The 13,759-nt window shown below is 55.2% G+C and overlaps 7 protein-coding genes across 7 annotated transcripts; 4 read left to right on the top strand and 3 right to left on the bottom strand.

Annotated features, from left to right (window-relative positions):
* Window positions 1–131: 131 nt before the first annotated feature.
* P153DRAFT_387066 (uncharacterized protein) lies at window positions 132–891 on the bottom strand (the record flags this gene model as incomplete). Its single annotated transcript, XM_033670605.1, has 2 exons — window positions 132–278; window positions 334–891. 2 exons carry the CDS (start codon window positions 889–891, stop codon window positions 132–134), a joined length of 705 nt encoding a protein of 234 aa, XP_033522492.1.
* A 197-nt stretch (window positions 892–1,088) lies between these two features.
* P153DRAFT_387065 (uncharacterized protein) lies at window positions 1,089–1,980 on the top strand (the record flags this gene model as incomplete). The annotated part of the gene is made up of 2 exons (XM_033670604.1): window positions 1,089–1,435; window positions 1,581–1,980. The coding sequence occupies 2 exons, from the start codon at window positions 1,089–1,091 to the stop codon at window positions 1,978–1,980; spliced, it is 747 nt and encodes a 248-aa protein (XP_033522491.1).
* Window positions 1,981–2,027: 47 nt separating this feature from the next.
* On the top strand, window positions 2,028–2,443 carry P153DRAFT_48177 (uncharacterized protein). Its single transcript, XM_033673226.1, has one exon. It carries the CDS (start codon window positions 2,150–2,152, stop codon window positions 2,408–2,410), a length of 261 nt encoding a protein of 86 aa, XP_033522490.1. The 5' UTR covers window positions 2,028–2,149; the 3' UTR covers window positions 2,411–2,443.
* A 95-nt stretch (window positions 2,444–2,538) lies between these two features.
* P153DRAFT_319372 (SPRY-domain-containing protein) lies at window positions 2,539–5,496 on the top strand. The gene is made up of 5 exons (XM_033665085.1): window positions 2,539–3,530; window positions 3,579–3,802; window positions 3,850–4,230; window positions 4,281–4,835; window positions 4,897–5,496. The coding sequence occupies exons 1-5, from the start codon at window positions 2,827–2,829 to the stop codon at window positions 5,025–5,027; spliced, it is 1,995 nt and encodes a 664-aa protein (XP_033522489.1). The 5' UTR covers window positions 2,539–2,826; the 3' UTR covers window positions 5,028–5,496.
* Window positions 5,497–5,702: 206 nt separating this feature from the next.
* P153DRAFT_343249 (protein serine/threonine phosphatase 2C) lies at window positions 5,703–7,803 on the top strand. The gene is made up of 2 exons (XM_033665998.1): window positions 5,703–6,326; window positions 6,462–7,803. The coding sequence occupies exons 1-2, from the start codon at window positions 5,742–5,744 to the stop codon at window positions 7,647–7,649; spliced, it is 1,773 nt and encodes a 590-aa protein (XP_033522488.1). The 5' UTR covers window positions 5,703–5,741; the 3' UTR covers window positions 7,650–7,803.
* Window positions 7,804–7,856: 53 nt separating this feature from the next.
* On the bottom strand, window positions 7,857–11,265 carry P153DRAFT_397963 (uncharacterized protein; the record flags this gene model as incomplete). The annotated part of the gene is made up of 3 exons (XM_033671602.1): window positions 7,857–9,486; window positions 9,535–9,605; window positions 9,661–11,265. 3 exons carry the CDS (start codon window positions 11,263–11,265, stop codon window positions 7,857–7,859), a joined length of 3,306 nt encoding a protein of 1,101 aa, XP_033522487.1.
* A 198-nt stretch (window positions 11,266–11,463) lies between these two features.
* Window positions 11,464–13,759, bottom strand: P153DRAFT_319364 (amidase). The gene is made up of 7 exons (XM_033665084.1): window positions 13,401–13,759; window positions 13,074–13,349; window positions 12,485–13,024; window positions 12,228–12,435; window positions 11,990–12,178; window positions 11,893–11,932; window positions 11,464–11,837 (listed from the first exon to the last, which is right to left on the bottom strand). The coding sequence occupies exons 1-7, from the start codon at window positions 13,677–13,679 to the stop codon at window positions 11,762–11,764; spliced, it is 1,608 nt and encodes a 535-aa protein (XP_033522486.1). The 5' UTR covers window positions 13,680–13,759; the 3' UTR covers window positions 11,464–11,761.

The raw sequence follows: 13,759 nt of genomic DNA, 5'->3' as shown, positions 1-13,759 counted from the left end.
ACGAGGAGGATATGCAGGTTTCACCTGTTCAAGACTGAGACGCAGATTACTTTTCTCTTGAAGCGAGGCGTCATGGCGTTAGTCTGGAGTATGGAGACGATTGATCATAGATAGGCAGGGCTGGAACGCCCCTATTCGAGATGCTCTGCTTCCGAAACTTGATGACTTGGGGCTTCTTCCAGTGAGCTGACGGTGTGGAGGGGGCAAAGGCGCCGGCTGCGCGGCCTGGAACGCTTGTGCACATTCCTGGTCTCCCCGAACATGGCAGCGTTGGAGGCCTGTCACGAGATGCAGCCGTCAGTGGTAGTAAAAGACGAAAGCGTACAGTAGGACACAATGATGGATGCAGCGAGAGACAAAGGCGTGCAGCGACTGCAACGAGGTGTGGCACAGCATAAGGTTTCCGTGGGAGGAAATTGGTGGGCCGCGGATTGGATGGAGGGATGAGGCAGGACATGGAAGAAGGAAGCGGCAACTGCGCTGGAACGCTACGACGAGCCAAACCGAATGACTGCCACACGGGCCTTCTCCAACAGGAACATCAACCCTTGTGTGCCTGGCCCTGCGAGAGAGACGAGGCCCGCCCGATAGAAATGCAAAAGCCCGTCTCGCAGTCGCTGGCGAAAAGTCGCTGGTGAGGAAGTTCAGATGGAGGATGCCCGTTTGGGCCTCGCGCGGTCGGGAAGAAGTAGGCTTCACCTCCAGAACAACTCCCTTGCCTGCCATGAGTCCAAACGATGCGCGCCGAATTAGCGAAGTGCGCAAACCCAACGGCCCCAGCGGCGGCTGGCTTTGGGTCCAACTCGCACCACGCTTCTCTCTCCCCTTGCCATCCACGCCGTCCACGCCGTCTGCCCTGCCCTGACTGCCATCTCGCATCGCCTGCACCATTGTTGGCCGAGTCGGAGGAAGCAGTGTCAGCGGTCACGGGCTAGCCAGAAAAGCCAAAAGTGCATTCATCACCTTGCTGAGAAGCGCCCTGCCCAGTCACGACACACATTGCCAGCCCCAGGCCTGCCCACGCACGCCTGCACCCATCGCCCGCCCATCGCGACACGACGTCGCCGACGCCCTGTTGCACCGCCAAAATGTCGACGACTGCGAAGCCGGCCAAGACCAAGACGGTCGTCCTCAGGCTCTCACCCGAGGCCCTGTCCAAGTTTCCATCAGCCACGCCCTCGCAGTCATCCAAGCCCAACTCGTCACCCCCAGAGACTGCACCCCAGATCGTTCTCGAGCCACCATCGGCCGACGCTCCCGCCGACTCGACACCTGCCGTCGAGGGCCCCAGCACACCCTCATCACTCGCGCCACCAGCAACAGACGCAGGGAGCAAGCGGAAGGGGCCCAAGCCTGCCGTCAAGCGCAATGCTGCCGCCATGGAAGGCACACCAAAAGCGCGCGGCAGACCAGGACCCAAGAAGAAGCAGAAGCTGTAAGTGCTCCTACCCATCCTGGAAGAAGTATGCAGAGGTGTTCAAGCGACTGTGATTCTGCTGGCTTTGTGTCTCGAGAATACTCTTGCGTCAACACACTCATACGCCTACACTATCACACGACCACGCGCTAACACACTCCAGTGGTGACATGATCAACGATCCAAACAACAAGAGTCCCTTTGCAGCTGCAACTCCCCTCGCGAAACTCGGTCCCAAGGCGAACCAAGGCGCCATCAATGCCGGCCTTCGCGCCCTCGACCGCACTGGGAAATTCAAGTGCCGCAAGTGGGAGAAGAAGGGTTTCCAACTGCGCAGCTTCACTGGCGTGGTGTGGGAGGCCCCCAGCTGGCGAGCACCCAACCGCGGTGATGCCTTCTCCGAGGATGTCAAGAGCGATACCACCGGGTCAAGCGATCCGAAAGTAAAGGACGAGAGCAGTGCTGTCAGCGACAAGAGTGGCGCCATTGGGGACCGCACATCACTACCGCCCTTGAACCACGCCACGACGAATTCACAAATTCTCCCTGCTACCCCTTCGTAGCCGGCATGTCGTCATTGTGTCTTCGCAATTTGCTATGCTACCCTGCAACGGACTCGAACGCAACCAGAGCCTGCGCAACTAGTTATTAGAAGCAAGGCTTGCGGTGCATGACGTCCACGTCCCTGCTATTTGCACTTTCTCAAAAGCCCACTCGGCATGGTTCGATCAGATGGGCCCATGTCACGTCTCTGCAATATGTCTCGTTTGTTCATTTCTTGCTACTTGTCTTTTTACAACAATATTTGCAAAGCATGTCTGGCGTTTAGGAAGCGAAGTGTGTAATTGTCTAGATGGAAGCGTAGTCTTTGGCGTCTGGATAGGATGGAGTCAAGGGCAGAATAGTTTGTTGATGTTGGCTGGGATTGTATGCTATCTGGATACAGCACATCAGCGACCAGCGAACAGCAAACAGCGAACAGAGATCAGATGAATCACAAACACAAGCAATGCAAAGTGACTTGAGGCATGGGGTGGTGTTATTTGTGGAGTGTGTGGTACTGGCGTGATAGCGTTATCGTTTGGGGTGAGGTCCCCGCATGAGTTCGGTTCAACTCTGGACGTGCGTGCTACCTACGACCTAGACCGTCCAGGACGTCCAGCACTCCAGCTCTCCACATTGTCCCATAATCGTGCCAGAATGATGAATGTCCGTCGTTGATCCCCAGTCCTGCCACGTGCGCCTGCCAACTCGGCGAGTTTGGTTCCCGGTGTCAGTACTTGGGGCGCCTGCTCAACCACGGTTGCCAGCTCGAACGGTTCTAGTACTACGCCAACGGGCTCCAACACTGCCGTTGCTTCAGACGCCGCCCTGGCCCAGGCTTCATCGCTGCACCCCGCTCGCTTGCTATGTACAGACGAGAGTCGTGGGCGCGTGTTGCGGCCGGCAACGCGAACAGCAGCCAGTCCAACAACCCCACACCCACCCGCTCCGGCGTCTTCTCGCAGCTCGCCGGCAACGCGACGCCGCACGCTGTAGGTCACTCCCGCCACTCGCGCTCCATCGACGCCGACGGGCACGGCAACAGCATGTCTACCAGCTTTGGAAGGAACGGGCAGCTGGCCTCGTACTCGAGCCAGACGGGCTACTGGCATGGCCTGGGCGGCGGCGCCCAAGACGTCCCCCCGTTCTTCGTGCCCTCGTACCTGCGCGGGTCCAAGCACGCCGAGAAGCTGCACGAGGCGCACAAGGCGAAGCTGGCGGCGCAGCGCGAGTACCGCTCGACGCACTCGTCCAACACGGGCTCGCTGTCGACGAGCGCGAGCAGCGTCAACCTGCACAAGATGGCGCCCTCGCACCGGGGCTTGACGCATGAGATCATAGAACGGGCGCCCGTCTTTGTGGACGAGCCCGTGGCGCCGTGGCCGACGAGGTGGAACGACGGGGACAAGTTCGCCCAGATGGAACTCGACGACGGCGGCCGACAGGCCAAGTTCTCGGGCGCCCAGAAGTCGCACGACGAGGCGGCGGCGGTGCGCGCAGACTTTCCCATGCCGCGGCAGTGTGGCATATATTACTACGAGGTGACGGTCATGTCGAAGGGCAAGGACGGGTAGGCACTGTCTCAGCATAGCGAGATTCTGGGCTAACGGCTTCCTAGACGAATGATTGGCGTCGGTTTCGCAGGACCCAAAGTTGCCTTGAGCCGCATACCAGGCTGGGAGCCGGATTCATACGCATACCACGGCGATGACGGGCAGATCTTCAGCAACACAACGTCGGGCAAGACGTACGGGGAGAAGTTTGGCACGCTCGACGTCATAGGTTGTGGAATCAACTTCAGGAACAACACTGCCTTTTTCACCAAAAATGGCCGACATCTGGGTTAGTGGACATCTTGCCAAAAACACGACCAAGACTAATCAGCGCAGGCACCGCCTTCCGAGACCTGAAGCCAAACACGCCATACTATCCGACTGTCGGTATGAAGAAACCCGGCGAGACGCTCAAGGCCAACTTCGGCCAAGAACCCTTCCATTTCGACATAGACAGGATGGTCAACAGCGAGAAGGCAGCCATAAAGGCGGAGATTGCCCTCTCGAAACCCGCCCCGAATGCTCAAATACCCGCAGACGAATCTCAGTTCATTCACCAGTTGGTGAGCCAGTATCTGGCGCATGACGGATACGTTGACACAGCACGAGCTTTCGCAGAAGAGATTACGGATGAGGCAAGAGCACTTGCAAATGATGAAAGCAACAGCATGCCCTACCCAGAAGCAGTGGAGGATCTGGATGCGCTCAATCGGCAAAGTACGTCTTGCCGTCATCCTTTGCCCCACAGTGTGCTGACCACTTTCCAGAAATACGCTCAGCAATTCTTCAAGGTGACATTGACAAAGCGCTTAAGCATACCTCTGCATACTATCCTTCAGTCCTTCGTGACAATGAGAACATCTACTTCAAGCTTCGCTGCCGGAAGTTCATCGAGATGATACGGCGATCGAATGAGCTGAGAGAACAGAGTCACTCAGTGCCCACACCACTATCGAAACGCTCGGCTGCCTCGAACCCCATCAACCGAAACTCCGCAATCGACGACTATGATTTTGAAATGGAATTGGATGACCAGTTGAACCCTAGTTGGGACAATCAAGATCAGAACGACGATATGGACGATGAAGATGATATGGAGGACATGCAAGCAAAAGTACAGCAACAAGAGAACGAGACTTTGACGTACGGCCAAGAGCTTCAAGCCGAGTTTGCCAACGATCCGAGACGAGAAGTCCAAAGAGCACTTCGAGATACGTTCGCGCTTATAGCGTACGAGAACGTCAAGCAGAGCACTTTGGCGCCGCTGTTGGATGTTGCTGGCCGTGTACCGGTCGCGGAGGAGTTGAACAGCGCCATACTAGGTACGTCACATGTAGTGTTTGTGGAGAGTTTGACGTAAACAAATGCTGACCCTCATCCCAGTAAGTCTCGGCAAATCTTCTTCCGCAGCCCTGGAACGCCTCGTCCAGCAAACAGAAGCCCTCGTCGCCGAGCTCGCCACCGACGGTGGACCTGGCGCCTTCATAAACGTGCGAAGGGATTTTCTACAGTAGAACCTTGAGAACTCCCCAAATATCTTGTTACATCACATTCCACGCAATATTATCCTGGATATCAAGATCCAGCATGGCACCGAGGTCGCGTCGAATACGTGGGCATTGATGTGTTTCTACTGGGCTACGGGACCCGAGGTTTAGCATGATCTCGGTCTGCAATACAAGGATCCGCTAGAGGCTGCGCGGAGATTCAAGATGGCGAGAGACGAGGGTTCGACGGATGAGTGGTTTGTGCAGGTGGTGTTTGGATTACAGAGGTTTGCGGCTGGGCGGTAAATTCTACTCTATCATTGAGAGCATGGGGTGTTAGGGACGGATTGGGAATTCGATTGGGCTACGGCATTATTGTCTCCTCGGATGGAGGTACTTGGGTTGAGGGGTTGGGTTGAGAGACGCGTGGTGTATATTTGATTGCGTGTATCAGGGTAGGATGGAGAATCACATTCATATTTCATCGAGAGGCCTGGGTGAAATTCAGCATACGGCGCCTTTGTGATTGTGAGTCAACCATACAACGACCGTGTAACCATTTAGCTCTCTAAGCGCATATCTTGTCTTGGTCAGATTGACTGTGTGACAGGTTGTAGCTCCTTGCATCACGTGGAACTGTGATGAATAGCGTTAGCGCGGCGCCATCCGAGCTTCACCTTCGTTTGTCAATTGTGAGAGCGCTCTGGATGTCACTCTCCACAAACAAATTAAACATCCACAATGATACTTCGGAGCTCCATGCGGTTGAGGTGCAGTTCACCAGTACTCAACCCTGCGGTCCGGTCGCGATTATCCCTTGCTGCAGCGGGGAGTCGTACACTGATTCGGCCACGTACAGCGACTCCACGCCTCGCCCCGAGCCGCAACCAAAGTACACGATCACGTGTCTTGGAAACCTCCCCCAACATCTCGACTTTATCGCGAAATGGCCGTCCAGCCCCCACAGTTCTACACTCTGCCTTCCCCACCAAGACCGCCATCTTCCTCCTTCTTATCGGTGGCCTCGCATACTACTTCGTAGACATCCGCGAGCGGGATTGGATGGACGATGCGCTCGACTGCTACTCACAGGATCAATTGGAACCTTCGCCTCTGGTTTTCATCCATAACAAGGATGAGTTGGACCATTGGATGCAGTTCCATATTCCGGATGAGAGCTCGCCTTTGAAGCACCCTGATGTGGCGCAGTATCTCAGTGAGCAGTTTGATAAGTTGGCGGGTGGGTGGATGATGAATGAGGAGGAGGCGAGGAGGGATGGCATGCCGGTTACGCATGGGTGTCGGTTTCGGAGTAATGAACCTTGTGTAAGTGATGTTCTGGGGTTTTTTGGTTGATGCTGTGTTCATTTCTGTATATCATGACCTACTCACTGCAGTTCATGTCAATTCGTCTCAGGGCGATTTATACTTCCTTCCAAGACCACAACTAACACACTATAGGAAGACTACCATGCTCTGGGCACCGCCCCTGGCCCGGGTCAAAAACCATGGAACTACTGGTCTGTCTACGACGGCCACGCCGGCCGCCTCACAGCTTTCTTTCTTCAAACAGCACTCATCCCCCACCTCTCCTCCGCCCTGATCTCCCTCCCATCCTCTTCCCCTTCTTTCCAAATAGAAAACGCTATCAAGGAAACCTTCCTGAAAGTCGACAAGCACATCATGACCACCGCACGCACAGCCGCAAACTGGTTTCCCGCCGCCAACGCAGCAGCAATAGCCGCTCTATCCCCTGCATTCTCCGGCTCCTGTGCACTGCTCGCCGCGTTTGACCCAGAAAAAGACGTTCTACGCGTAGCATGCACAGGAGACTCCCGCGCCGTGCTAGGCCGCTGGGACGAAGCAACGCAAGCCTACACCGCAATCCCCCTCTCCATCGACCAAACCGGCTTCAACGAAGCAGAAGTCAGCCGCCTCGCCGCCCTCCACCCCGACGAACCAGACATCATCGACCCCAAATCCGGCCGTCTAATGGGCATAGCAGTGACGCGAGCCTTCGGCGACCACCGCTGGAAATGGGACAACGAATTCATCAAAACGCTGCAATACAAGTTCTGGGGCTCGGCGCCGCGCCCGGGCTCAAAAACACCCCCGTACATGACCGCCGAGCCAGAAGTCACTGAGACGACCGTCGTGCGCGCCCCGCACGGCAAACGCGGTAGCGACTTCATGATCATGGCGTCTGACGGCCTGTGGGACCGCATCTCGTCCGACCACGCCGTCGAATGTGTATCGCGCTTCCTCGCCGCTAAACACCGCGGCGCTGGATCCGTCAAGGCCGACCCCGTGCTGCTCGCCCGCCCCCCGATCTACAACACCACGTCCCTCGACCCCGGCGTGACTGTTGATGTCGAGGCGGGCAAGGAGGTCGACTGGCAGGCTGAGCCGCAGTACTTTGCTATCGAGGATGAGAATGCGGCGGTTTGTTTGGCGCGCAATGCTATGGGTGGGACGAGGCGCGGCTTGTTCCTCGGGATTTTGAGCGTGCCGCCGCCGATGAGTAGGAATGTTGTGGATGATACGACGGTTATGGTGGTGTTTTTCGATCGCGTTGGTGAGGCGGGGCAGAAGACTGGTGAGAATAGGGGGGAGAAGCGGAGTGAGAAGAGGTGGTGGATGCCTTGGTGAGGAGTCGTCTTGATGCGGAAAAGTATTTCCCTCCCTTTTGGGCGGTGTTGGAGTGGCTATATCATCGAGTTTCGCGGCTTGTTTTGCAAATTTCGCACTAGTGAGTGAATGCATGAATGCATGAATGCATCAATCAAGAATTCGTGTAATAGGGTAACCATCCACTCCACAACCCACCCCCTCCAAACCTCACACCCTTACCGTTCCTCAAACCCCCCACCTCTTCGCCTCCCCATCCCCCTCCCCCCTAATCAAGAAATTCAGCTTCCGGATCTCCGTCCAGCGACTCAACCCCCCCAGCTCAAGCACACTCATCCTGCGCATCTTGCCGCTCGGATTCCCAATAACCACCGCCTTCCAATCCGCCCCGCGCCCCGCCTTCTCCAAGTCCTTGAACTGCTCCCACGCCGCGGTATCCCTGCGCGTGCCAAACGTGTGGTTGGGAATGACCTGGACCTGTCTGAAGCGCCAGAGTACAGCGGTGAGCAGAACCGTCAGGCCGAGGAGGATACCGGCCGTGACGCCCGTGGACGCCATAGCGCCGATATTGCGCGTCATGATGCCGCCGACTTCCGTGGCGATGGCGGCGCCGAGGAAAGCCAGTGTTTGGCTGGCGAAGATGCCGGCTGTGACGCGGGGGAAGGACGAGTAGTTTGTGCGGCGGCGCCGGTCTTGGACTGCCATTGAGACGAGGCGGTGCCGCGTGTTGACGCCGGGCTGCAGGTCGCATGTGTCGAATGTCTCCATCATTAGGCCGTGGCACTCTGCGATGGCGAGGTTGCTGAAGAAGCCTACGCCGCCGGCGAATACGATGGGTACCATGTAGGGTCGTGGACGGCCGGCGGAAGAGACCGTGTATGCGAGGCCCATGAGCGGCAGGGTGAGCGTGAAGAGCGCGCGCCGCACGAGATGCGAGGACCAGGTCACTTGTTTCTGGAACGTCATGCTGTCTGTTCTGAAGGCGCGTTTGCGCTCGCGGGAGAAGATGCCCGCCTTGGTCAGGGGGATGGCGAGAAACGCACCGATGGCAATGGATGTTACGCCTGCGCCTACGAAGTGTGGCTGCCACCTATAGGAGCGAGAGAGGAGCGCGCCGAGGAGTACAATGACCAGCACGATTTGCGCGTATATCCATGCGAGGTATAGGGCTAGGATGAAGAAACCGGGCTGGCACATCATCATGAGCATGAGTTTCATGCCCGCCCACACCTCTTCGAACCAGTACAACGGGCCCTCCGTAGAAACATGTAGTTTGATCTCGCCGCGAGATACACGCCGGGTGATGTAATTCTCGTCTCTGTCGTAGACCTCCGTGACAGACTTGCGATACGCAGCACGCCGTGTCTCCGGGGCAATGATATTGAGAACGAGCGCACCTGCTAGGATTATCGTCACGACGTAGAACCCCCATGCTGGATTATGGTTCTGGATAATCGAAGCACCGATCTGGAAGCCCATGGCGAGTGAGCCGATCCAGCACCATGACCAGATCCCCAGCCACATGCCCATGCCCCCGCCGTGCCGGCGCACGTCGTTTGCCACGACGAACTCTTGGTGCGGGTGCGTGCTCTGCAGGGAGGCACCGAACAGGTCGAGGAGCACGGTGATGTAGTTTACATTGGCGAAGCCGAGGACGAGGCCTGATGCGGCACGAGCGCATAGTAAACCAGTTCGGAAGGTCGCGTTGGTTGGAGATCTTTTAGCGCTGACGACAATTGCCTGGGGAAACTGTAGGGGCAAGGCAAGAGCCAGAGCTGCTAGGACGTAGGGTTTGCGTCCGTGGAGCAGTGGCAGCGGCCAGGCGATGAAAGTCGATATAGCGAGTCCGAGATAGAGTCTACGCACAGTGAGCTGCAAACATGCTTTGTCTTTGAGTATTGCTTACACAACATTACCCAAGATGACATGGTGTCTTTCGTCTGCGAGATAGTACTGGATGCGCGGAACTTCGCCAGCCTGTACAATGTCAGACAAGGCAGACCACTCCGGGATATGGGTTTCTTGCATAAACACCAATGATGATGCCCAGTAAAGCCGTGTTGACACACGCAATCGACGCAGTGAAGCGCTTCTTCCCCGTAGACCAATTCCTCGCAATTGGCTGTCTGCGATGGTGTCGTCGCAGACTAAAAGTATGGTGGTGAGCTTGTTCCCGTACACGCAGTTCGCCACCATAGCTTTTGGCAAGAGGAGCCTCGTCGTCAAACGACATATCCACACGCCCTAAGCTCGAAGACCTTGCCCTCCGATGCCGTGATCTGTCACCATTGTCCAAACTTCTATGACGTCGGTGTCTGTGGCCGCGAGTCTCACCTACAAGCCGCCGGCGTGAACGGCCGCGCGACTCGTCTCGGTGGATGGGACGGAGCACGAAATCTACATGCTCTCTTCGTGCGGGTTGGGCTTGTTTTGGCGGAAGAAGTAAGTCGCTTCCCGTACTGAACTTCGACCCGCCCCCATCTTTGGACCTATCACTACTCGAGGACGAGGAAGTGGACGTTTCTCGGAATCGAAGCTTGGGGGGTGGGTAAGCCCAGTCGAGAGATGCTGAATCGCCGTGTGGGACAACGTGAGGTTTCAGACCAATTGGATGATTTGGCGTGTTTCTTTGGACTAGAGCTGGCTGATGAGGTGGGCGTTTGCTGGACTTTGAGGCATTCGGGTATCCGCCATATGAGCTTTGCGATGAAGACGTAGACACTATCCCTTCATCACTGGAGGATTCCGACGCTGCGAGCGGGGAGACGGTAGTCATAAGATGTCTTGCGGGCTCGCCAGATGCTTCTTGGATAGCATCTCTTGCGTCTTCGATGATCTCGTAGATTTCCTCCACCTGACCTCGGTCTGTAGTATCTTGTGCAATGTCAACGGCTTCTTGCACCATGTCTTCCAATCCCTCAATGGCATTGCTGATTTTCCTGTTTCCTGCCCTCTCAAAGACACTACGACCCGGGACTGGTTGCGTTGGAGACACCTGAACCCTCGAGACAACCTCGGGTGTCATTACCACATGGCGTTGCAGAGGTATACGGATCGATTCAGGCGTGATCGATCGCTGGAGGTGATCTGGCACTGGCGCAAGACTGTCTGCGCGAGGACGAAACCTGCCAGGGACGCTTTTCTCAGGCTCTTCCTCGGCGTAGTGTACGATCGAGAGTCTCTTCTGTGGCTCTCGAGCTTTCGAAGGCTTCGCTGCCTTCCGTGCGAGAGATTCCCGTCGTATCTGGGATATTCGATGCCTCGTAACAGGCGATGGACTACTGTTACTTATTGACACAGCATTGCGCTCGGTTGGGCTGATCAACGATTTTCTACGCAGGGCAGGTATCGTGCCGCCAGGGCGAACAGTCGGGTCTGCTTTGAAGGAGGTTGTAGTAGTACGTTTTGGTATTGTTGGAATGGGGCGTTTGCGACTAGGCGAATATGTGGTGGACGACGGAGTATCTGTCTGTAGAACGCTGTCTGGCGAAGCAGCGAACAGGTGTGAGGATTTGCCATCTAGCCAAGGAAGTTTCTTCGGCATCGTCTTGGGCGCTACATTCTTTCTTTCCGCAGGCCTCACCGTCTTCGAGCGCGTAGTTGGATATTTGATTTCGGTGTCGATACCTCCCGCCATCGTTGTCGCGCGATCGTTACGGTGAGGTGTAACAATCTGCGCTGGCGATTAGGTTTCTATGTAAAAGTACGTATACGCAGTTCTGCTATGTGTTGCTGCAGAGCGGATGAGTAATATGAGGAGGTGGTTGAGGTTGATCGATTCACAAGGTGAGGCACAAAGAAATGTAGGAGGCGACCAGCTTCGTGTATTACGCGGATGTGCAAATAGCACACAGATCTCAAGGTAGGGGAAGCTGGTCGCAAAAGAGGTGAGATAAAAAGGATAGGCGACGAGGGACGTATGAATTTGGCGTCGTAGCAAAGATAGATAAGTTGGAGTTCGGTACGTTTGTTTGCACCACGTGTGCTGCAATTGCCCCTTCCTCGGCAACACTAGCTTTTCGAGCTTTGGCAGTCTCAATTCGTGTCTCTTCCAACGGCAGTTCCAGCTTACAGACGACATAGAGTATCAAGGCCATACCGACATCAATGATACACTATAGCTGATCTTCAGGTCAAGCATTGATGGCTTGGAGCACGGTCGCTGTCATGGCAAGAACCTTTTCCTCTTCCAGTCTGTTCGCAATAAGCCTGTGTAAAGAGATTAGCAGACATCCCTCGTTAGATATAAACAACATATACATACTGCAAACTGACAGGCATTCCGTGTACGAGCTCAGCGTCATCTGTCAAGGGTAAGCTGTTTGATGCATGTGCGACGATAAACTAAGGTCCCGACTTACAGCTATCTCGAGTAGCTTGACAGAACGTGGTCTGGGATTTGTAATCGGCAGCAGGCTTGTCCTTGGCTTTGTCGACAACGACTCCACATGGGAAAGATACGGCAGAGTAGTCGACGATATTGTAGACCCCGGTATATCCGACGTATTTGAAGTGCTCGTGTGGCACACTTGCGTATGGTGTCGTGGGCGCTATAATACGTTCAGAACACTCTTACATGTAAGTATGCATCCGACTTACCTAATATGGCGTCAAGACCACCGTACGACATCCACTGCTCGAGGTACTGCCTCTGCACCTCAGACCGCTCCAGATGTAGCTGCCATAAGCCATGAACGCCCAATTCCTTTGCGTCTTTATACTGCACCATTTCCGGGCGGTACGGTTCTCCAGTTGGCGTTAGTAATGTCTCGATACTCTTTCCGCCGTCTGCAACAAAGAAGCGTCCCTATCACACTTGATTAGTGATGTCTCACAACACCGCGTAAAAGTCATACCAAAAGTTCCAAGGCTTTAGCATGGTGCTCAGGGTCCCACTGGACGATGTCGTGGCCAGCCTGCTTCAACTTCTCCACAGTCTCCTTCAAAGCTCTCGTCACTGGTGGTGTGGGTAAACAGATCCCGTCGTTCCATAAGACAGCAATCTTCAGTTTCGTCTTGAGTTCTACTTGTCGCCAGGGTATTGGCAGCATCTTTGGGTCAACAAGCCATGGCTGTGCGTCGACGATCACTTTCGAGTACATCGCAATATCTTCAAGGGTCTTCCCCATTGGCCCGTTTACACTATGAACGGCTTCCTGTCCTGCTAAACCGGGGCGGCATCGCTGAGTAGGAAATCTACCGAAGGATGGGCGAAGAGTAAAGATACCTGTACATGCTGCTGGAATGCGCAAGCTTCCACCGATGTCAGTACCAACTCCTAACGGGCTACCACCAAAAGTGATCAGAGCTGATTCACCACCCGAGGAACCGCCTGACGTCAGCTTGCGGTTCAGTGGATTCACCGTGCGTCCGAAACAATTGTTCACTGATTCGGCCTGTGTCCTATCAGCAACTACACACTAACTCTGTCGTTTGTCTACATACAATCATCATCGCAGTCGGCACGTTTGTTTTGCAATACCGCACGGCGCCCAGCTTCTCTAGCAGATCCACCAATGTTGCATTATATTCGGCTGGCTTGTTGGCTAACGATGTAAAGCCTACTGTACTATCTTTACCAGCTACGTTGAAGTTATCTTTCAGGGATACTGGTAGACCGTGCAACGGTCCAATAACCTTCCCAGTCCGTTGCAGGTGATCGTCTAGAGATTTGGCTGTCTCTATGGCTTCGTCGAAAAAAGTGTCACTCAAACAGTTGGTCTGCCGGTTTGTTAACTACGCGTTTGGTATGCCTGCTGGTTCTTGCTGTACCAGTTGCTGGGCTGCAGCAGCGCGCTTGCAGAACGCTCGCGTCACCTCCTCCGAGCTCCATGTTTTCGACGCGACTTGCTCAAGGATCCGCGATGCAGTACTATCCGTAATCTCCAACTCTTTTGGCGCGAACCAATTCGATTCCTTGGGCCACGGTGTAACGTCAAGCTGAGAGTCTGGTGGTAGGAGGTCTTTTGGTACGCGATACTCGGTCGGAATCTGTTCCGCGAGCGCTGCGCGCTTGGACGCGGCAATCTTCTCCCAGTTCTGTTCAGACATGACGACTTGAAGTTCAACAGCACCACCCAAAGACAACAAGACACAACAAGAGATTTTCCACAAATGTTGTAGTTCAGGGG

The sequence above is a fragment of the Dothidotthia symphoricarpi genome (assembly GCF_010015815.1).
Source record: "Dothidotthia symphoricarpi CBS 119687 unplaced genomic scaffold P153scaffold_13, whole genome shotgun sequence".
Lineage (NCBI taxonomy): Eukaryota > Fungi > Ascomycota > Dothideomycetes > Pleosporales > Dothidotthiaceae > Dothidotthia > Dothidotthia symphoricarpi.
Note: the sequence above shows the minus strand (reverse complement) of the source record. Positions and strands in the feature narration are given on the sequence as shown.